Source organism: Sprattus sprattus (genome assembly GCF_963457725.1).
Source record: "Sprattus sprattus genome assembly, chromosome: 1".
In the NCBI taxonomy this organism is placed as follows: domain Eukaryota; kingdom Metazoa; phylum Chordata; class Actinopteri; order Clupeiformes; family Clupeidae; genus Sprattus; species Sprattus sprattus.
Genome location: NC_137920.1, coordinates 45,914,939 through 45,938,786, shown reverse-complemented (window position 1 = coordinate 45,938,786; position 23,848 = coordinate 45,914,939). Strand labels below are relative to the sequence as shown.

The window sequence follows — 23,848 nt, the reverse complement described above, 5'->3', positions numbered from 1 at the left end:
TCGAAAAAAGAAACACTGCGGCTCCTTCTCCAGATCGACATCCGACAAGGCAGACTGTAACAAACTAGCGAGGGACCTGTCCCTGCAAAATTCTTATGGGCAGAGGACTCAGGCGCTCTCCCTGAATCGTCAAGGGTAACCATACAAGAATCAGACAAGTCACTAAAATTGTCGGACGAATCATACTCCAGAGAGGAAAACGCTCTTCCCCCTCAGAGGAGTCGGAGCGCTTTTTCGCCATCGCGCGTGTGACGGCGCAGGCAGGAAAAACTTTAGGGTGCCGCTGCTAGCACTCGTGGACCATTGACGGATCAGGCTTCTCAACCTGTGGGAGCACTTCAGCACCATCCTTACCCCAGATGTTCTCTAATCCGATATCATTCCCTTGAATGAAGGTCACACCTGGAATCGGTAGCGATTTCCACACCCCAACATGGACAGTGCCAGTGACCACATTGGAGCTTAGGTTAATCGTGTGAAGCGGGACCACGGTTGAGCCCATCTCAAAGCCCCGAACGAGCACACTTGTGCCAGTCTTTGACTCGTCAGACAGCGGTAAAATCCCTTCTAAAAGAAACGAAAGTGCAGTGCCAGTGTCGCGCAGATTGCGCACCGGGGCTAGATGGTTATCACCTGGTAGCGCTACAAAGCCGTCGATTAGAAAGGGCTCATACCCCGCCTTAGATTCCGCAGCAGACTGCACTACAGACGAAGACGGATGCGATATCGTTTTAATTAGCCCGAAGCCTTTAGTTTGCTTCCTTCGCAACACTGGACACTCTGCCACCAAGTGACCAGGTTTCTTGCAGTAGAAGCAAGCTGTGTTGGTGTCACTAGACGTCTGGGCCCTGTCGATACGAACTGACTGAGAGTACTCCCCTTGCCTATCCCTGAAGGACATGCAATGGGTTAGGGCGAACTGATCAGCCCCCAAATGTTACATACCAGCTCTTCTGATACGCAACAAATGAAGCACAGAACAGAATGGGCTCGTGTCTAGGGGGATATTTATTAAACAAGAAGGCTAAATACAAAGGAGAATTTCGATATTCAAAGTAGAACGGTGAGGAAGGCCCGAATAGTGTGGTGGCACGCAGTTGAGCGAGAACGTTCCGGTGGACGATCCCACCACATACCAAATCACACTAGAAGAAGTATTAATCAGTAAAACCTAATAAAGATACAAACCTTATCAGCACACAATGAAACTTGGACAGTACTAAAACTGGTCCTTATTAACATTCGGTCCTTAACATCAAAAGGTGCACTTATAAATGAGCTGATAACGGACAACAACATTCAAATACTTTTCCTTACTGAAACCTGGCTAAAACCAGATGAATTCATAGCCTTAAATTAATCTACCCCTCCTAGTCATGTTTACTGCCACATCCCCCGCAGCACAGGACGTGGAGGTGGAGTAGCTACAATTTCGCTAACATATGTATTTCCCCAAGACCTAAATTTAAATTTGCATCATTTGAAGTCCTCGTACTTCATCGTATGCATCCAAACTCAAATCCACTCACCTGGTCACTCTTGTGACACTATAGACCACCAGGTCCCTACACTGAATTTGTATCCGAATTTTCCGATTTCCTATCCGCCCTGGTTGTAAATTCTGACAAAATCCTCATAGTGGGAGATTTTAATATCCACATGGATAATGAAAATAATAGCCTTACAATTGCATTCCAATGACTCATAGACTCTATCGGGTTCTCACAACATGTAAACACACCAACTCACTACCATAATCACACCATTGACCTTGTATTAACACATGGCCTAGAAATTGACCGCCCTATAGTTCTACCCCAAAATACTACCCTTACAGATGAAATTAGAAATTTAGAGCTTAGAACATGAAATTAGAACTCCGTCCAACATTGGAATTAACCCACTTCTACCGCCGTGTCTATCCGACAGGACTTCAGCTGAATTCAAAACTACCAGTCGCCCTCGCCACAGCTCCTACCACTGGCAAAGTAAATGGCGTACACACACCCCCACATCATATTGACCTACTAACTGAAGGCGTCATACATGCGCTCCACTCAACCCTTGACGCTGTTGCGCCACTAAAAGAGAATAAGAAAACGGAAAAAAATAGCCCCATGGTACACTGATCACTCCTGCACTTAAACAAACCACACGAAAACTAGAAAACCTCCTGGCATGGAAGGATAGTCTTCTAAGCAATAAACGAGTAATCTCTGAGGCGAATTCGGCTTACTATTCTTCATTGGTTGATGATAATAAAAACAACCCAAGGTTCCTATTTAACACTATTTCTAGGCTAACAAAAAACTACAATACAATCGAACATTCTGTTCCCATAATCTTTAGCGGTAATGATTTCATGACCTTTTTCAATAATTAAATCCTAAAAATAAGAGAACAAATTCATAGTCTCCTCCCCCTCTGTGACCCTACACCCCTTCCAAAATGCGCTATGGCAACCCCATTCAACTGGGTGGTCTCCTTGAATCCTTCGCACCCACTGACCTCCCTCAATTAACCTCCCTGATCCTCTCATCTAAATCATTGAAGTGCCTCCTATACCCTATTCCCACAAAACTACTTAAACATGCACTTTCCTTATTAAGTGAGACATTAATCAATGTAATGAATAATTCACTAATTTCCCACAATCATTCAAAATAGCAATGATCAAACCATCTATCAAAAAGCCTAACCTTGATCCTGATAACCTAGCTAACTATAGACCCATATCTAACCTCTTTTCTTGTCAAAAATACTTGAAAAACTAGTAGCGAAGCAACTTACTTCTTTTCTACACCAAAACAAAATCGAAGAAACCTTCCAATCTGGTTTTAGAGCCCACCACAGCACTGAAACGGCCTTAGTCAAAGTCCTGAACGACCTACTAATCGCATCTGATCATGGGTGCACCTCAATACTAGTTGTCTTAGACCTTAGTGCCGCCTTCAACACTTAAAGGCACCCAGTGCAACTTTATGTAAACATTCAATGAAAAATAAACATTCAATTTCTACTATTTTTTAGACGTAGTAAGTTTCAATAACGCCATACCATTACATATCGACATTCAAGGAGCAAAGATGAGACGTCGTTGTGTGGTGAGAACTGATAGAAAATCGTAAACAACAACAATCGCTGGTGGGGAGAAGCCATTTTTCCATTGACTGGAAGCCTGCTTTATTTATTGCAGGTTAAAAAAAATAAAGAAAATGGCGGCGATTGTTGTTGTTATCGATTTTCTATCAGTTCTCACCACACAACGACGTCTCATCTTTGCTGCTTGAATGTCGGTATGTAATGGTATGGAGTTATTGAAACTTACTACGTGTAAAAAAAACCTAGAAATTGAATGTTTATTTTTAAGCCTCGAAAGTTGCACTGGGTGCCTTTAAGATCATCATATCCTGCTACAGAGACTTAAACATCACGTTGGCATCAAAGGCTGTGCCCTATCTTGGTTTTGATCTTACTTCTCTGATCGCCATCAATTTGTTCATGTCCATGAGAATTCATGAAATCACACCAGAGTAAGCTATGGTGTTCCACAAGGCTCTGTCCTTGGGCCACTGCTCTTTTCCCTTTATATGCTACCCTTAGGTGCTTTCATAAGGAAACATGGCATTAACTTCCACTGCTATGCTGATGACACCCAACTCTACCTATCCATGAAACCCGATGAAATTGTACATCTACCCAAGATAGAAGCTTGCCTGCAAGATGTAAAATCTTGGATGGCTAACAACTTCCTGCTCCTCAACTCTGGTAAAACCGAGGTTATGCTTGTAGGCCCCGATCAATTGAGAATGACACTATCTAGCCATCTACCCACACTCGATGGCTTCCTAACACCCAACAGTAGCATCTGAAACCTTGGTGTAACTATCAACCAAGAACTCCTACTTGACTCACACATAAAACAGATCTCAAAGACATCATTTTTTCATTTACGCAATATTGCCAAAATTAGAAAGGTCCTATCCCTCAAAGATGCAGAAAAACTAATCCACGCATTTATTACTTCCCGACTCGATTACTGTAATGCTCTCCTGTCCAGATGCAGCATCAACTGAATAAAGAGCCTCCAACTTATACAGAACACTGCTGCCCGTACACTCACCAGAACGTGATGCGACAGTCACCAGCCAATTGGGCACTGCTGCCCCGCAACCCTAACAAAGCTTCGATAAAAAATCCCTATGTACCAAACCGGACAAAATGCTAAATGCCAGCATAACTAAACATATCTAAACACCCCCCCCCCCCCCCCGCCAGGGGAGGCACCCCGTCACTGCTTCACTGATTTCAAATACTACCTGAAAGTCACAAGTTCGATCCCCACTAGTGGCAACCATGGCCCAAGTTGCTTAACGACTGTTAACGACTCTTAATGACTGTTATCAGAGTAAGCATGACTCTGTATAACTACATGCCAGAAACGAATCTCAAGAACATTGAGGTGAAATAATAATATAAGTTAGGAACATTACATATAGCCTAAGTTAAAACTTTTAAGGCGAGACATGGCAGGTGAATAGGGTAAAAATTTTAAATACAAGGGATCACCATGAAACTTTACCAGTTGATTACATACATCATTATAAGAAAAAAAATGTATTACAAGTTTTTGAATTTTGCATAATTAATTATGCTAATTAGGCTGGATCTCATTTAATATGCACGTTTTTGCATATATTTCCAGTACATGAATCTTAAACTGTGATGAAGCCAGGACCAAAATTCTTTTTTTATTTTGTTTATATATCAAATGACAAAAAATCCTCAGATGGATTTTAGGATATCTGCTTTTATGACCTGGGAAATCAAAATATACTATCCATCGCCTTAAAAACCCTATTTTCGCGATGATTTCCAGGTAAAATGACCCATAAATCTGGCCAGGAACAATTTATAAATAAATCCGTCTGTAGATGTCTTCATAACAATGCTATGTGTGAAACTGGGAAGTGTGGTGTACCTAGGTTCTACATTTAAAGACAACACGTGACGCACTGAGCGAATCACGTTAGCAGGAAAGCGCGGTCAGCCAATGAATCCCTTCAGAAAGTCAGGATTGGTTGTTGAAAAGAAAGGAAATGCCCATATTTGGATTACACAGCCTTCTTATCGAGGCTCAGAGCTTTAAAATCATAGCAGACATGACAGATGTCGTGTAAAAAGACGAAACGCTGAACGTGGTTCAAGGGTGAATTCTTGGTTAATTTAGGAGAAAATGGATGCCGCGGCTGAACTAAATGCAGTGAAATAGATACATAAATGTGTAATTTTGACATTTTCTTTATGGTAGTATGAAAGATAACAAGTTAAAGAGGCAAACTAGCCCAAAATCTCAAATTTGACCAGGGCATGAAAAAAATCGATATTTCACCTGCCGTGTCTCGCCTTAAACACATAGCACAAAGCTCAAGCTTAAAGGAGCCCAAAGCAACATTCACTGCACGAAAACTAAGATTATCGGGCCCGTACACGCTGTGATACAGCTGCGAATGATCAGCATTCCTGGTCGATCGCGGACATTCCCCCGAAATATCCGTCTGCCGGTAATTCCCGGGAAGGAACCTGCCAGGGGAGGGGGGGCGATGTGTTTAGCATACTTCACACCTCCCGCTGACAGAGGTGCGAAAGGCTCTTATTAGCATATTGACTGTCAGCAGTCTAGTCACACACACCCTGCTGCAGCCATTGGTTGAAAACGACAAGGAATTGATTTAAAACGTCTTGTGATGAGACGGAATGAGATTCTGTCTATTGGTCAGCTTTCAACTGGCAAAACGTATCCCCTCCCATTTACAGCTATTGCCCCATAAAAACGAAATTAAAATGTACTCGATAATAATTTAATTGATATTCTGTCTTTAGGGTTTTGCTCTGGGGTTATCACAATTCTTGATTTGCCTACCGTTTTCAGAGTTTCAGAGTTCTGTCTTTAGGGTTTTGCTCCGGGGTTATCACGATTCTTGATTTGCCTTTCATTTTCAGAGTTCGAGGATCGCAATGTACTTTCGAGGCTGTTCCACTCATATTCCAGTCTTCCTCTCTGTAATGTTCTTGAGCTTCACTTTTGGCATGTAATTACACAGAGTCGGGCTTACTCTGATATTGAGATAGTAATTTCGCAACTTTGGACATGTTTGCCACTCGTGAGTATCTAACCTGTGTCTTTTCAGGTAGATTTTGAAATCTTACACAAGATTCAAACTTGTGCTCTTCAGGTTTCTGGTGCTGCGCTCTAACCACTCAGCCACCTTGCCGGTACAGATCTCAGCTAGTCGGTGTGAGCAACTCACTGGTTTATCATTACCCCCTCCTCTGGGGTATTTCTCTTCTGTTACTGGAGCTTCTGATCTAGTTATAGTAAGTTTAAGTGGGAATTGTTTAGTGGACTTATGTGAAGTTTAGCTAATCGGAATCTGTAAGTGGTTTCCAGATATATAGTTGATCTGTCTTATTTGACGAAGCAGTGAGTTAGCTGTCTTTCAATATCTCTTGTCGAATTATCTCACATGTTTACGGTGGTATGTGTTTAAAAGTTTTAACTTGGGCTATGTGCTATGTGTAATGTTCCTAACTTTCACACCAATGTGGGCTTCTACGGCAATACACAGGGTCGAAGACTGTCGTAAATCCCACATTTCATAAAGTGATTAGGGCATCAAAACTGGAAATATGCTGGATAAGACAATCTTTATGATATTGATATTTACTTAACCATATTAGCACATTTGCATCATCATTTGATACTTTGGCCGTTAAAAAGAGCGCTAAAATTAGCCGCAAGAGCGTAGCCCTTTATATGTTGGTCCCAACAAAAAACCCACTGAAACGTGTATGAAAGATTCCATCCTCTACCAGTCTTACGACCATGGAAAATAATGGATAATTCGACAAGAGATATTGAAAGACCGCTAACTCACTGCTTTGTCAAATAAGACAGATCAACTATATATCTGGAAACCACTTACAGATTCCGATTAGCTAAGTTTGCGTCTGGATGGACAGATGTTATCTTTCCCCATCCCACCAAGCCATTTTTTGGGGGGGATTTCTAGCATAACCTGCGATCTACCGTGGAAAATAGAAGCCAGGCGATTTTCTATCAGGTCTTACCACACAACGACGTCTCATCTTTGCTCCTTGAATGTCGATATGTAATGGAATGGTGTTATTGAAACTTACTACATGTAAAAAAAGACTAGAAATTGAACGTTTATTATTCGAGTCTCAAGCCTCTAATGTTGCCTCGAGCGCCTTTAAGTGAACATAATTAAAACTTCACATAAGTCCACTTAACAATTCCCACTTAAACTAACTATAAATAGATCAGAAGCTCCAGTAATAGAAGAGAAATACCCCAGGAGGAGAAATTATATGATAAACCAGTGACTTGATCGCTCCAACGAGCGGATATCTGTACCAGCGCGGTGGCTCAGCGGCTAGAGCACACCACCATAAACCTGAAGACCACAGGTTCGAAACTCGCGAAGCTCGTAAGATTTCAAAAACTACCTGAAACACACAGGTTAGACTCGAGTGGCAAACATGTCCCAAGTTGCAAAATGACTACCCCAGTCTCAGAGTAATCCTGACTCTGTATAATTACATGCCAAAAGTTAATCTCAAGAACATTACAGAGTGGAAACTCCAGAATATGAGTGGAACAGCTGACAGTCAATATGCTAATAAGAGCCTTTCGCACCTCTGTCAGCGGGAGGTGAGAATGCTAAACACATCGTCCCCCCTCCCCTCGCCCGTTCCTTCCTGGGAATTTCCGTTCATATGCGGCAGACAGGTATTTCGGCGTGAATGTCCGCGATCGACCAGGTATGCTGATTATTCGTGGCTGTATCACAGCGTGTACGGGCCCGATAATCTTAGATTTCATGCAGTGATATATTACGTACATCGACCAAATGCTGGCTGTGTACAGCACATGTTGTTTCCCTTCCCCTTCTGCCACACAACCCTCCCCCTTCCCCCCTTTCTATCTCCACCTGGCCGACCTCAAGCAGATGGGCCCCCCCTTATGTGCCGTGGTTCTGCTTAAGGTTTCTTCCTGCCTAACGGGGAGTTTTTTCTTGCCCCTGTTGCCATTGTGCTTGAACTAAGGGGGTTCAGGCTCTGGGCTCTGTAAAGTGCCTAGAGACAATTGCATTGTTATGGCACTATATAAATAAAATTGAATTGAAATTAATTATTGTCAAGCAATCCCTTTACACTGAATGAATCAGACAAATTACAATGTTGAATGATCTTTGGTCTATTGTACAATATGTGTTACATTGATGTAGTCGGCTAGACTTAACAGCTAGCCTACCACATAACCTGCGTACTGTAGGGATACATGCCAGTGAAGTGAAGTGCTGGCTTCGATTTGAGTGGGCGTGTTGTGGCGTGTGGAAATAGCATAACAAACTGGACTAGCGAGCTAGTTATCAAGCAATCCAGCTAGCTAGTAGGCTATCTAGTCACTTGTCTTTATATCAGAGCTGTCATTCTGTTAAAGTAGGCACAGGATTAAATATCTAACATACCAGGAACAACATCAACCCCTTATAAGGCCATCCAAGCTTTTCGTTTTAGCAAATTAAACGATCGAACAACGCCATAGTCCTGCAATTTTCACCAAACACTTTTGCAAAACACCAAACAATCCGATTGGCCGGTGCTGGCAAAATTCGCTCCTTATTTGCCTAGGATCAAACTTTTCCCAACTTTTCAATCAGTGTTGATGTTGACACTAATGGTCGCCTTGTCATCTTTCATTCATATGAATGTCTTCATGCTATATGTAGCCTGGCCATATTTTTTTGTTAGTCCTGCCCCTCTAGAGAATACAACCCATCTGTGAGGAGGTGAATTCTCCCCCTTCTCACCGTGGTAAAAAGGAATGGGGCCCTTTAAGTCTTTTGGAATCCACCCCGATAATGGTTGTGGCTGGGCTCACCTGCTTCCAATGTTGGAGCCAATTAAGCCAACGTGGCTGTGCCCTTTTTAAAGGGTGCCTCACTTTCAAACGGGAAACGGCTGAGAAAGACTAAGAACTCCCGAGACGCCGCCATCTTGATACGATTTGGAATCTACCGTTAATTCAACTCAAGCGTTGGTTGATCATCTGTCCATCATCGTATAAAGCCCACCCTGACAATTTCATTGGTTAGATCATTTTGCTGAAAACTGATCATTTCTCCCCAATGGAGCAGTGCCAGACCAGCTTCCCAGACCACAAATGTGGTGGGCGGGGCTAAGTTCAGTCTGGTATCCAGGCTAGGATCCCGTAGGAAGGATGGCAAAAACATCTTTTTGATCGACAAATGCCTCGATCGCGTTTCTCTGTTCCCCTTTCAAAATTGATGCGCTGTCAATATCTGTGAGATATGCATGCTCACGTTATACTTATTAGCAGCGAGGCTAGCTAGCTACTATGTGTTTCAATGGATTTTTGGTCTAAGCGTTAGCATTACAACCTCTTCTACAAAACCCTAAAACCCATGCTGCGCAAATTAATATATGTTGACCAACTGCTGCCTTATCTTCTGTTCTCTATACGTGAAGTCCCCCAGGGTTCCACCGGATGTTCACCGTTCGAGCTTCGGTAAGGAGGGAGACCCCAGGGCTTGCTGCATGTGGCCAAGGAAGCCTGGGAGCAGCAGCCATCCACCCAGCGCAGCATCGTGGAGCATGTAGAACAAATGCACCACCGAATGATCCAAGTCTGGCCCTTAGTTCGGCAGCACATGCAGCAAGCCCAAGCGCAACAGGAACAGGTATACAACTGGGGAGTCCAGGTGAGAGAATTAAAACCGGGAGACAAAGTGATGATTTTAATTCCAACAAATGACTGCAGGTTTTTAGCCAAGAGGCAAGGGCCTTATGCGATAGTAAAACGAGTGGGGCCAGTGAATTACTGGTCATGGCAGATGGGCCGTAGGAAAGTCAAACAAATATACTATATCAATTTACTGAACCATGGCGTGACCCTCTCCCTGTCCCCTCTAATGTCCTGGTAGCTAATATTGCTCCTCTTGCCAGTTAAAAAGGGGGACCAGCTCTCATCTCACGACACAATACCTCAAGACCCCCTCACACAAATTGGTCCACAGGAGTAGTAACAGGGTTTGGGACAAGAAGGACAAGACCCTTTGCCCCTTCATCGACTACCGGCTGAACGACATAACCCTTCAAGAACCGGTACCCTCTCCCTCTCAACTCTTCTGCTTTGAAGTTGCTGAAGAATGTGAAAATCTTCACTAAACTTGATAACACATCCATCTTTACAGCTCACTTGAGTAATGTTTCGTGGATAATACATCTTTGTATGCTCTGAGTAAGCCTTTAGCATCAAAATAGATCTTAGAGAGCCAAGTTAGAGATCCAGTTATTTATATACAGAAATTTAAGAGAACTAACCAGCCTCCACCAGGAAGATCTCTTAGATCAGAGCATCCAGATGTGAGAGCAGTGTGTGTGTGTGTCCGATCATCCAGATGTGAGAGTAAACTGTGCATCAGTCTAGAGCAGGGGTTTTCAACTGGTTCTGTCCCAGGGACCACCATTCTGACTAGAACGTAATCCGCGGCCCACTGATGTGCCTGCCTGCGCGTGCGTTTGTGCGCGTGTGTCCGTGCGTGTGTGGAGAGAGGGGAGACGTGTCCGTGTGATATCCGGGCATGGTGAAGTCCACACAGCCTGTCTATTTGTGGCAAAATGGTAGACAGCGACAGTCTCATATCATTATCGGTTCAAGCATTGCCCTGTTCTTATTCTTCAAGTACACCGGTGTAGAAAAACTGTTCTCACACAGGTAGATAGTTGGAAAGGGCAAAAGACACCTCATTGGTTTTAAGTTAAGTCATGAAAAGTTAAGTCAGTTAAGTTAAGTCATGAAAATCACGCAACATCTGTTGCATGTACAGTACTCTCCTGCTCTGTCTGTATTTGATGTATTCCTCATTGTATTTTCTTTTTTTTACTTGGTTTCTCTGTATCCTGTGAATGTGTAGCTTTGTTGGAAGCCTGTCCTTTTCCTTGTATCGTGGCAGCCTGTCTCTCTATCACTATCCTCACTAAACACTGATCAATTGGTGCCTCTGACCAGCTAACACAATAGAATAAAATGTTAGCTAAGGACAGTAGATAACTTCAGTCGTTCACCAAAAGTATACTAAATAAACTTCAAAGGTACACGTAGGCTATGCTGTACTGCAGATGCTTGTTAACTTTGCGCGCGAGACTGTATGCTATGAATAATATGCGTATGGGGTGACGTTAGGGACGCAATGCATTAGCAAAGCACAGGCTACCATAGACTGGATAGGTGCAGTGAACCTACATTCTGTCAGCGTGAATCTGAAAAAAAGTAAATGGTGAACTGATCAACATCGTAGTGGACCCCCTGCAACTTCGCCGCGGACCACCAGGGGAAAACCCCTGGTCTAGAGGATCAGGAAAGATTAATCAGCTGGTTCTCCCCAAAGAGTACCATCAGACTGTTTTTCAGAGCAGCATAAAGAAATGGGATATCCAAGAGTGGACAGAACCTAAGGGCGAGTTAGGGAGAGATTTTATTGGCCCAGGATTCAAGTGGATGCAGAACAGTTTGTCATGCGCCCACAAAGGCCAACAAGAGAAGTGTCACGGAATGGCAGACAACCAAAGAATTGCAGGGTGATGAAGTTTAATGAACCAGCCAGTACAGGTTTATCAGAGGGAAGCATCGCAAAAAAACATGAAAACAACTCAGGACATAGTAGATATGTCCAAAAGGAGAATGCACGAAAGTCTGTGGGGAAACAAGAACACACAAAAGATTGACAGGGGGAAACTAAGAAACTCAACTGCGCTGTTACAAAGGATTAAACTGGGACTAATACGACTTGGAAGTAGTGGTAAATACCAAACTTTGGCCTTACTTTCGACTTAGTGCAGAACTGGGGATACAGGAAGGAGGAGCCCAAAAATCTGTTGAGAATGACCAGCCGGAGTCAGCATAACAATCATCAGATGAAGAGCCTTATCTGCAACCTGTGAGTACTTATCCACAGAGAGAACGTCGTCGGCTGTGGGTACTGATATATTAAGAACTAGGTAAACCTTCTGTGGTGGAAGCAGGAATGGACAGGATGCAGCTGAACAACTTCGAACTGGTAACAGACTGTGCAGCCCTTAGAAAGTGTTGGACATACCTGAACAATGCACTGGCTAAGCTTTCTATTAAAGCAGCCCAACGGAGGATTTGCTAATCACTAACGAGATGCTAGTGGCTAGTTTGCTTTCTTTGACACTATGACAACTTTCATAACACAGTCAAACATCAAGCAATTGCAACACCTTACTAGTCAAGCAGAGAGTAGTTCCCCGGGCGGCTTCCAGAAAATTACATAGCGCAGTAATATGCCAATGGACCCTGGTATGTAGGGCCAATGGTTTTCCGCGATAACGGAAAGAATTTGCGGAATGGACCATTTGAAACGGAATGGGCCATTTGAAACGGAATTGCAACAATTCAAACGGAAACATCCTTTTGTGCATCAAAATCGCCCAAAATCCTTTGTATTTTACCCTGTAAGACTGAATTTCTTTCATAAACACAACAATGATCGCCATGATGAACAAACATTAATTGCTTTTGTTCTTCAGTCAGGAAATGTCCCGTCTGCGCTGAACTCTGCTCCGGCCACGCCCCCCTTTTCAACGGTTGACAGGCTTGCTACAGGCACATTCAGTCACATTAATTTGCTCGTCTTCCCAATCGCATTTAAAACAAAAAATGTTAAGTCTTCTGTTCTGTTGATGGCTGGCAAACAACAATCTAAGAAGGGCACGTATTTTAAGCCATCAATCTACCTCAGGGTGAACAAAATGAGCTGGAACGGAAAAAAACGTAATTCACCAAAAGTGAAACGGAAAATGCATTTTTTTTTAAACGGAAAATCACTAGCCCTAGGTATGGCAAAGGCATAGAGGCCATTCTTCATATTAAACATCATTGTAGCACCCCAATTTTTTAAAGTTGTTATTTTAAGGTAAAATTGCTAATTCTAACCCTAACCCAAAAATACAATTGCTACAAACTGTTACTTTAACAATGCAAAGTAGAATGAGTTGCAGTTCTCTGCTGAATAAACATGTACATTTGTGCTGTTGTCTTACATTCTGTGTATGTGTGTTTTTGCAGGTGAATACTTTCAGTCAGAGCGGTACAACACTCAAATGTGATTGCCTACATTTTTCTAAAAAAGAGGAGGCCAATTGGGCGTGAACCTAGTTTGCACTCCCCTCGGCAGCATTAATGTACAATGCAAACCTACAGTAAAGTGAGAAGCTTACACATTGCCATTGAGAAGCTTTCTTGTCACCACAATCACAGTAAAAATTGTTTTCGACGATATGACAACTTTAACTTCGGCCTGCTCTGCCTACTTAGTGCATTTGACCACACCTTTACCCATTTCTCTGAAGCATTTTTTTTTTGTGCAACAGTGCCTTTAGTTTCTGCTTGCCAATTTCACTCTCAAAGCTATGGGCCATAACGTGAAATGGTGAAGTGAAAAACAAACTAACAGTGAAACTAATCTTTAAACAATTACGTTAGCATGGCCATATAAGTGGGGGTCAGCTCATTTTTCCGACGCCCCATTGGTCCGATGCGTCAATATTCCGAAAATGTCCCATTGATCCTACAGCCCTTAGTCTTAGATAGATTTTCACCAATAAATTGAAACCCTTTGTCCCGACAGTTCAATGTTCCGACCAAAAGCTGCTTTAGATCACCGTCGCCTCATGATAAAATAATGCATGCCTACAGGCCTATAGTATTATTATTATTATTGTTACTATAATTATATAGGCTAAATCGATAGAAAACTGTGAATCTCAAAACCAAAGCGGAATCATCTTTCCATGACAGCTCTCGAAAAGCAGCGCAAACAGGGTTCTTTCCATTAAGCTATCCTCCCGTCCTCGAACTGTGCGTGGCTGCAGTAGACCTATGCTGCTGTTAGCCCATCCGTAGTTGGTTTGTTTTGTTTATTTTACATTTGCAAAGACGCTGCTGGCCTAGACTTCTCTAGCTCGACCAAAAATCGAAATAACTTGTCCGTATCTGTCTCAATTGCGTCTCTGGTGTCTGGGCGCAAAGTAGAGCAGCAACAACGTGCGTCTGTCCTTACAGCGGCAGTCTACTTGGCACCGGGTAAAAGAGGGGCGAGGAACATACGACCTGGGGAATTATGATGACCGACCCCAAACAGCCATTGGTCGGAACATTGAGCTGTCGGAGCAATGGGTTTATGTTAATCATTTCGAATTAGTGGGCTGTAGGATTAATGGGAAATTTTCGGAATATTGACGGGTCGGACCAAAGGGGCGTCGGAATAATGGCATGCTACCATATAAGTGTGCACGATACTATCAATTTGATAAATATACTTGTGCTGTCAAACGATTAAAATATTTAATCGTGATTAATCACATTTTTGTCATAGTTAACTCAAAATTAATCGCGACTAATCGCAAATGAATTAATCGCAAATTTTATTTTAATGCTCTTATCATGGAAAAGTGGATTGGCTTGCTTTATGCAATGTTTTATTTTATTGAAAAACAACATTGCCAAACAGGGCGGTACAAAATAAAATTATAAAGTGCACATTTCAGACTCAGCCTATAGTGCAGTAAAACCATGGCTTAATATTTTCTTTTTTTCAAGTTTGCTGTGAACATAGAAGTCAGGCCTCTTATTTGAAAAACAATGTAACAGTTAGGTTACCAATAAAAGGTAAGCCTACTACTTCTGTGCTTTCAGCCAGCTGCCTGTTGACATTGACAGTGAAGCTCCCTTCTTTTGCAGAACACAACTTTTAAAGGTAAACTTCCTATTCAGAAGCTTTTTATCAACCATTTCGCCGTATCGCGCTCACCATCATTCAAACCGTAATGTTAGCCTACTACACAGTTTGCAGACAAAAAGAATGTTAATCTTAAAAAAAGATTTTTAAAAAAATTTTTACAACTCATTAATCGCGCGATAAAAAAAATGAATGGCATTAAAATGGGTTTGCGTTAACGCCATTAATAACGCGTTAAACTGACAGCACTAAAATATACACTTCTCACACTTCTTATTTTACCAATGTTCTCCATTAGATCCAGCAAATTGTGTTTTAGTGAAACTGTTCCTTTGTTGATTGAGCTAAACAATCCTGAAATGGAGAAATTTCTTTCATCTCCAGCTTTTTCACAGGTTCCTAGAAGTTTTGGATGAATTTGCATAAACATTTGACTTGTATCTGGAGCTATTCCTGATTCCCTCCACCTTGACTTAAGCCCCAAACCAAGGAGTTTTCATGCTTCAACATGGGTATGATGTTCTCAGGGGTTAAAGCAAAAAGAAATCCTGAGCCTGAACTTTTTTTGTGTGTGGGTGAGTACCGTCCTGTGGCATGGACACATTTAAAGGGTCAATTTTTTATTTTTTTTGAAATAAATGATTGCAGATTAATTGAAACCAAGAATACCAAGAAAGGTCAGCAATAGTACTCCTCCTCACTACAATATGGTACTAACACATGTATGGAATCAAATCAATGCCATAAATATTTTGTATCTGTAATATAGATTTTGTATCTGTAATATAGATTTTGTATCTGTGAAACCATCTATACTTTCAAAACCTATGAACAGATACAGATTTCAAATACAAAATTTTGACATCCTTTCTAAAGAGCCAATCAGCGCTTTTGGCAGATTTTCTAACGTGCCAATCAACACATTGTATCCTGTACTGACTAGCCAATCAGCGCTAGCTTGCTGGCAACTGCTGGGAGAGTTGAGTGAAACGGTGTATGCAGGCAGCAGTCACGGAACAGACACAGAGAAATGGCACAAGTAAGAAGGCCTATATTTGGAGTTGTTAATAAGTCTCAGTCAGTGGTTTGCAATCCACACTTCGTTCCACATGTTTCTCAGATCCTTGTCGTTGTATGGAAGATATTATGATCTGCTTTGGTAGCTAACGAAGAGGTGGTGGTGGGGGTATAACGTTAAGTGCATATGCATCCTCAACAACTGGATAATGACCAGCCTGATTTCAAAACCACTTTGCAATGTCATTTTCGACTCTTTTCATGGCACTTTGGGGTAGCCTATTTGTAACCATTTTCTGAAGTCCTTGAAATCGCTGTTTTGTGTATTTTTTGTGGAAGCGAGTTTTATAGCGTCTCAGTTGAAGAGATATATGAGGCAGCAAGCTGGAGTTCTCGCCACACTTTCATTAGATTCTATTTGTTAGATGTGGCTGAGACCAATTTCTTAGTTTAAATGCGTTCTGCAGCCAAACGATCTCTGAATCACCAGAGCCTAAGAATAACTAAATATTACAGGTGTTCATCAGCTCTTACGTGGTAGAAGGCAGTGAACAGAACCCTAACCGTTGACAGTTTAGTGTGGTATTAGAAAGTACTCTACAGGCCGGAGCCGGAGGAGAGTTACGAGTTTTATGTGTTCGTCAGCTTCTACGAGGTAGAATGCAGTGAACAAAGACCTAAACGGTGACAGTTTAGTGGTGTATTAAAAAAACCTCTGTAGGCTGACGATCTCCGAATCTCCAGAGCCTGCGGAGAGTTACGAGTTTTGTGCCGAGAAAAACTACACGTTGCTTGCATGCAGAGCTCATGTCAAGCACAGTAAACGTATTCCACCAAGCACTGCATTCCCACTTGAGTGTCATAACCACTGCCCCTTTGGGCCAGACATAAGGCATGCTTGTGTAACTTCCCCCACGGCGTTCGTACACCCAATTGTATTCAAACCATGTGGGGGAAACCCCAGATCTCTCCCTAGGCAGAGCGGTGGCAGATCCAGGTTTAGAACTATTGAATAATGAGCGGGCTAGGTCCCCACCAATTCAACTAGCGCTAGGCCTTCTTACTTGTGCCATTTCTCTGAGTCTGTTACGTGACTGCTGCCTGCATACACCGTTTCACTCAACTCTCCCAGCAGTTTCCAGCAAGCTAGCGCTGATTGGCTAGTCAGTACAGGATACAATGTGTTGATTGGCGCTTTAGAAAATCTGCCAAAAGCACTGATTGGCTCTTTAGACAGGACGTAAAAACAGTGCCAAAAAGAATTTGTAATTCGTAACTGAAATCCGTAATTCGTATTTGAAATCCGTATCCGTAATTCGTAACTGAAATCCGTATCTGAAGATAGATTTTGAAAGTGAAGATAGTTTTTGAAAGTGTAGATACATTTCGTATTTGAAATCCGTATCTGTAAATAGATTTTGAAAGTGAAGATAGTTTTTGAAAGTGTAGATACATTTCGTATTTGAAATCCGTATCTGTAGATAGGTTTTGAAAGTGTAGATGGTTTCACAGATACAAAATCTATATTACAGATTACAAAATATTTATGGCATTGATCTGATTCCATACACATGTAGCATTTAAGATTTCTTTTGATATCAAGTTTTGCTGCTAAGCTTTGTCCTAATCTTTGGAAGATTTCAAGATTACCTAAAATCACAAGGTGACATGTTATAAGGGTATGTGAAATTCAGTCAGTGGAAGAAGATTTGATTTGCAACCATTTAATTGAGGATGTATGAAAAAGGACAGCGATTAACTTTTTAAACTGTTAAAGTGCAACAGCGAACTGTAGATAATACTGTAGTTTTATATTGCAACATTTCCATAATTACTCATTTATTATTTTAATTATTACTTAATAATCGTAAATTAAAATGTACATCTTTTAATTCTAGTTTAAGTGCTGAGGCATTGGCTATATTCATGTTCCTGCCTGGCAAGTGTTGAGTTTTTACTGTGTTCTCATCTTCATAAAAGGAAGACCGATTTTGCTCTGCGATGAACGTGCACACGCATATTTTCAGGGCACACACACGGTCAGTTATTGATGCCGGTACATCAGCTGTGGTTGTTGCTCCCGGTACAAGCGTTGAGTGTTGGATAGCGCAAACAGCTGCTCTACGAGCGGGGTCTAACTCATGACTTGGAAGCATTTTTTTCCGCTAGTTGCATATAGTGCAGAAGCAAGCACCTGCTTCTCTTAACTTCTTACACCGGCTACCAAAAGACTTACTGTCCTTCCCTATCTCTTCTATCCATGCCTAGCGCCATTTATTTTTCAATCCTTTATCAACTAGGAGGGCATCTTCCCAAGGATTCTTGAACTTACTTCGGTGTGACTAACTCTACTTGGGCATCTACGTAGCATAGGCAGAGCGATACAGAAAAGTCGGTGGTGAAAGCACATTTTTCCCAAGACCCGGCCCAATCTACTTCTGATTGGCTAATAATGTTATTTTGAGAGTGTGAGAGTTGTGCTTCTCTCATATCATTTGGAGACGAACTCATAAACCCGAAAGTAATGGTGATGATATTGAGACATGTTTTTTTCATTTTTTAAATAAAAGACTTTTTTTCGTAGCCAAACGGTGCACGCCGGAAATCCGGCACGGTGCCGGAATACTTTAATCCCTGTGTTCTAGTGGTGATATGCTGTGTTGTTACTATGCCAAACATACGCTTTCGGATTATGTCCAAAAAAGGCCAATCATGGTCTCATCAGACCATAACAAACATTTCTGCAAGGTTCGAGGAACCAATGTAGGAGTTTGTAGAATTAGAAATGGTTTCTGTTTTGCCACCCTACCTCATGGCCTTAATAAAGAATACATTATTTTATTGTCACACCCAGAGAGCAACTGGTACTTGTTAGAAATTCCTGCAGCTTTGTGAACGCCTCCCTGGCCAGTTATCTCCCTCTACTCTCATCCAGTTTGGAGGGATGTCCTTTTCTCGATAATATTTTCTCCACTTGTTGGGGATAGTTTTCATGTATTTTATTGTACATCTAATGCACTGGAAATTATTTTGTTAACCAACTCATCATTACCCTTCTACCCTTCTTTTTTTCACACCTGGAATAGGGCTGAACGATTAATTGCATTTGCGATTAAATCGTGATATGGTAAAACGTGATTTTCTAACCGCAACGTCCGTGATTACAACGTGGTGTAAAAAAAAAGATGGAAGATGGAAAATTATGCACACAGTGATTAAAGCAGGATAACAGATCAATTGCTAATCGCTAATGAGATGCTAGTGGCTCAAACTAGCGAATACTCTTGAATTGTGCTTACTTTGACACTATGACAAACAGTCAGTCAACAGCTGTCCTAACTAGAGGTCGACCGATATATCGGTCGGCCGATGTATCGGGCCGATATTTTTCATTTTTTAATCTATCGGCATCGGCCGATTTAAAAAAAATTGAAGTAACAACACATGAAAACATAAAATGTGACGGATTCAAGTTTTACAAAGAATTCTCCCTTCCCCCCTCCCCCGGCCCAGACAGCAACCCTAAAATAAAGACAAATCATAGTCTGTACACATACATATATGTATATACATTGAAGAAAAGAATAACAAAAATAATAATAACAAAAATAATAAATAATACATTAAAAAAGGGGGGGGGGGGGGGGGGGGTTCTCTGGATTCCTAGATTATGGATGTTTGTAAGTATTAGGCTGTGTGTGTGTGTGTGTGTGTGTGTACGGGGGCACGGACTTCAGACTTAAGATACTAGTAGTGGAGTAAAATTGTGTGCATCTACTTATTATTAGTGTGACGCTTTAGCATGCAAATTAATGGGAAAACTTTTAGATATCGGCCCTAAAAATCGTCCAAAAAAAATCGGCAGCCCATATCGGCTATCGGTTAACCCTGACCTCTAAGTATCGGCATTGGCATCGGTTATAGAAAAACCTATATCGGTCGACCTCTAGTCCTAACACAGTCAAACATCAAGCAAGTGCAACACAAGACGGCAATAATGCTATTTGGTTCGGCAGACAGTAAAAACCGTGCGGCTTCAGGCACACCTACATAATGCAGTCATTTGCCTACGGACCCTGGTATGGCAATGGCACGGAGGAGATTCTCCATATTAAAAGTCATTGTAGCGCCCTAATTTTTTCAAAGCTGTTATTTTAAGGTAAAACTGCTTATCCTAACCCTAACCCTGAAGTACAATTACTGCATAAGGCCACTTTAAAAAGTGCACGCCTTGTGTTTATACTTGACTTGGTTTAAATTACTTAAATTCACAGTGGCAAAGCCACCGATTTGTTTCTGTAATGAGCAGTTAAATAAAAATGTAAAATGTGGGAAAGAATATTTTGCACTAAATGTATCTTATATTGTGTTGGTCATATTTAAATCATTCAGTACGTTTTGATGGGAAAAAAAAGGATAACATTTTAAAATTTGCATATCGAATCGCAATCGCAATATTTTGGGGAAAAATCGCAAATAGATTATTTTCCCAAATCGTTCAGCCCTAACCTGGGAAGATATTTATGAACCATGTCTTTCTCAGCAATATGGAACCAAGATGTCAGGAAAATCCCACTCCGAACTTCTGAAATTGGAGTTTTTATAAATCAATTTAAATGATGCCAGGTCTGTTCTAAAACATTTTTTTAACATGAGTGTATATGGGATTGGAAAAACATATTGCACTCTACATGTACTTCTTTTACATGTACTACAGTGAATAAACTGTATGTCGAGGGTAGTACAACACTGTGACTGCAAATCATTTCTTGCCCAGAATATATCTTGTACAGCCCAGAGAAGTAGCACAACAGGGTGGTACAACTGGCTCTCACAGTTTAAACACTGTTCAAAAACATTGACCAGTGTTATAAGCCGAAATTGTTCCAAATCTGATCCTCTCACCTGGTCACTTCATTGATGAACTCTAGCTCCCCCTGTGTCTGATCGTAGTCGATGCCATGGCGGGCAGTGCCATCCTCTGTGTGATAGGGCACTGCAACAGTGCCCCTTACTCCCGAACTCCGTACAACGGTCACTTCGACTGTGCCAGAACTTTCGCTTACCCTGAGTTCCTTCTGAATGAATGAAAAGATGCCAGCATGATCGTCATCCAAGATGGTCACCATCGCCAGCTGGGGCTCTACCAGCCTGAGCTTACTGTTTTCTACCCCATCGCAACTGGCAGGACCATCGCCCTCTCGTAGGTTGTGCAGACGGACAAAAAAATGCTCATCCTCTTCAAACATTTCATCATCGATAATACCAACCTGAAGAGCAAAGGGGCACATATGTACTTTCTTAATATTATTATCTATGTGGTAACCTAAATCGAAATGTAAATCCATGTTTTAAAACCCATTAACAGTGTATTTGTTTCTCATTCTAGTAACTTAAAAATCCCTCTATACCAGTCATACTCAAGTAGCGGCCCGCGGGCCTTTTGTGGCCCGCGGGGTGTCTATTAATGGCCCTCGAGCTGTTTTGAAAAGTTTTTTTAATTATTTAAAAAAAAAAAATAAAAAAAAAAATATCGCGCTGGGCGCTCTTATTTTGAAACCGCGCGCCGCGATCTCAATACGAGGCTGGGGGTTGCAACGATAAACAGATAGCAATCACACCATATCAGCCCAGGTTTGAAGCATTGGCCAAAGAAAGCAGAGGCCAATTCTCCCATTAAAGGGGACATGTGAGAAATGTGAAATAGTTTGGTAAACAAAGCACAAAAATGAGCTGTCTGAAGGCTATTTGTTTAATAACATGGTTAATAACAGGGTTATGTTTGGTTTTATTTAGTTATTTATTTTAATATATGCCCAAATTAAAATTATATTTTTATTTTAGGAACTATTTTTGTTTTTAATAAAAAGGAAATGTTATGTTATAAAATGTTGTAAATGTTATACATACGTTATGTTATGATACGTTATCGGACGTACACGGTCCCAATAAATGGCCCCTTGAGTCACTGATTTTTTTTTTTGTGGCCCCTCATCATTTCTACTTGAGTACCCCTGCTCTATACCATCCCACTTCATTTATCTCACCTTGATCTCTTTCCGTGTCTCTCCTGGTTTGAACTCAAGTGTCCCCTGTGTGTACTGGTAGTCTGCCCCGGCATTGGCAGAGCCATTCTCTGTGTGGTAGTCCACAAGACATGCACTGCTTCTTGTGCCTCCCTGACACGTCACCCACAAGCTCACCGATCCACAGTTCTCTGAGCACTGGTACTGTGCCTCCTCAAAGGTGATGCAAGTACAGAAGGCAAAGTCTGGATCTTCAAGTGAGGCTTCGGCGGCGGCCCGGCGAGCCTGTCCAGCTGCTGCATACTTCTTTAGAACATTGCCAGCACCAATCATCATGCGGGTGGCCTGGACACGGTAGAAAGCCCGACTTTTGCGCTGGGCCACCAATGTGGAGTAGTTTGCCATTTCAATGAGCTGGTCAAGGTCTTTGTCTGGGTGCTTCAGCCGCAGGTCTTTCAGCATCCGGATCACCTGTTTGGGTAAAAGGGACCATGTTTAGGACATGACTGACTGTATTGATTATGTGAATCTCAACAGGAGCAAAGAAATACAATGGCCTCAGGTGACATTCAAGTTGTTACCTGTTTAACCACCACTGTGGGCTATATGTGAGGTCAAGGAAGTCAGGGAATGACTAACTAATTGTCTAACACCACACCAATACCTTTCAGTGTGGTACGCTCAATCTTCTGGGGAAAAAGCGTCATATTGCTGGCGGATTCCCTAATTGCCCTAATTGTCATGACAGTGTAACATATTTTAATTTTCCTCAAAAGCAAGTGTTGCAACCACGCCCTGACATGGCTATTTATAACTACTCCAGTGACACATGTTGTCCAAGGTGCCTAAAATACACAAAACTACATTGTGATCTTGTGTGATTTTCCATAATTATATGCATAAATATTAGTTCTTCCCTCATGATGACATCACTAAACGTTGTTGATCCTACCCAAAGTTCTCTCAAGCTGATCTTCCTCATCTCCACATGACCATTAGTTTGCTTGAGAAACCGCTGCTACTCATTTAGTTTCCCTTGCTCACGAACAAAGCTAGATACCATCTGCCTCCTTTCTGGCAAAATAGCGTTACCCCATGCTTTCCAACTGTCACCCAAACCCTGCTCTACCACTCTGTACCTTTCCAATGATATCCCTATACTGTAATGTGCCTTGTGCATGTTGAACCGCTTCTAATGCTTTTGACTACTTGATTTAACAATAATTGTCCCCCTTATTTTGGGTAAACTGGCCATGGGTTTATGTGCCAGTACAATCCATCTTCAAGATTGTCTCTTTCTGTCTCTATCCAGCAACAGGGGTGGTTTGTCCATAAGGGCGATTTGGGCGTTTGTCCATAAGGGCAATTTGGGCGACATACTGGCAAACAGGAAAAGTGAGATTTTTTTCTGTCCGATTCTACCACTGCTACAGTGGTTATAAGTGTTCTTGACAGTCTGATCTGCCTCTGAATGTCATTGTACAATCAGGCTAAAGGCGTGCTTCAAATGTTCCAGGTTTTAGCCGGGTTGAAAATCACGACAGAGGTCTCTCATTAGACTCTCATGTAAAATCCATTGGTCCACATAACAGGGCTTTCAATGCAATCTCGATGGGTTCCGGGAGGGCGAGCCCCAACGTGCTTTTGTCATACGTAACTGCATATAACAGCTCACTCACATTGTTTCGTTGGAATGCGTTGATGCGTCAGCGTTAACGCATCCCCATCCACTTTGAATGGGGTGACATCATCCTTTGCCGAACTGAATTGTGGCTCCGTTTGGTTCGTGTGCGTTGCGTTTCATGCTTTGCTTGCGACAAGAGTTGAAGAAGGTTCAACTTTTTGACAGGCAATGCATGCGTCAGCCAATCATATTGCCTTTCATGCATAACTGACAGCACAGGCACTAGCCAATCATATCCCGTATATGCTCAC

General features: G+C 41.9%; 1 protein-coding gene across 1 annotated transcript in view; it reads right to left on the bottom strand.

Annotated features, from left to right (window-relative positions):
- The window catches only part of LOC308370003 (sodium/calcium exchanger 2-like), a gene marked incomplete at both ends in the record, with an annotated part of 70,218 nt that overhangs the window by 24,518 nt on the left and 21,852 nt on the right, over nucleotides 1–23,848 (bottom strand). Inside the window, 2 exons of the mRNA XM_080844562.1 lie at nucleotides 20,793–21,157; nucleotides 21,935–22,384. Of these exons, the coding sequence (XP_080700688.1) occupies nucleotides 20,793–21,157; nucleotides 21,935–22,384 (815 nt within the window). The remainder of the gene's footprint in view (nucleotides 1–20,792; nucleotides 21,158–21,934; nucleotides 22,385–23,848) is intronic.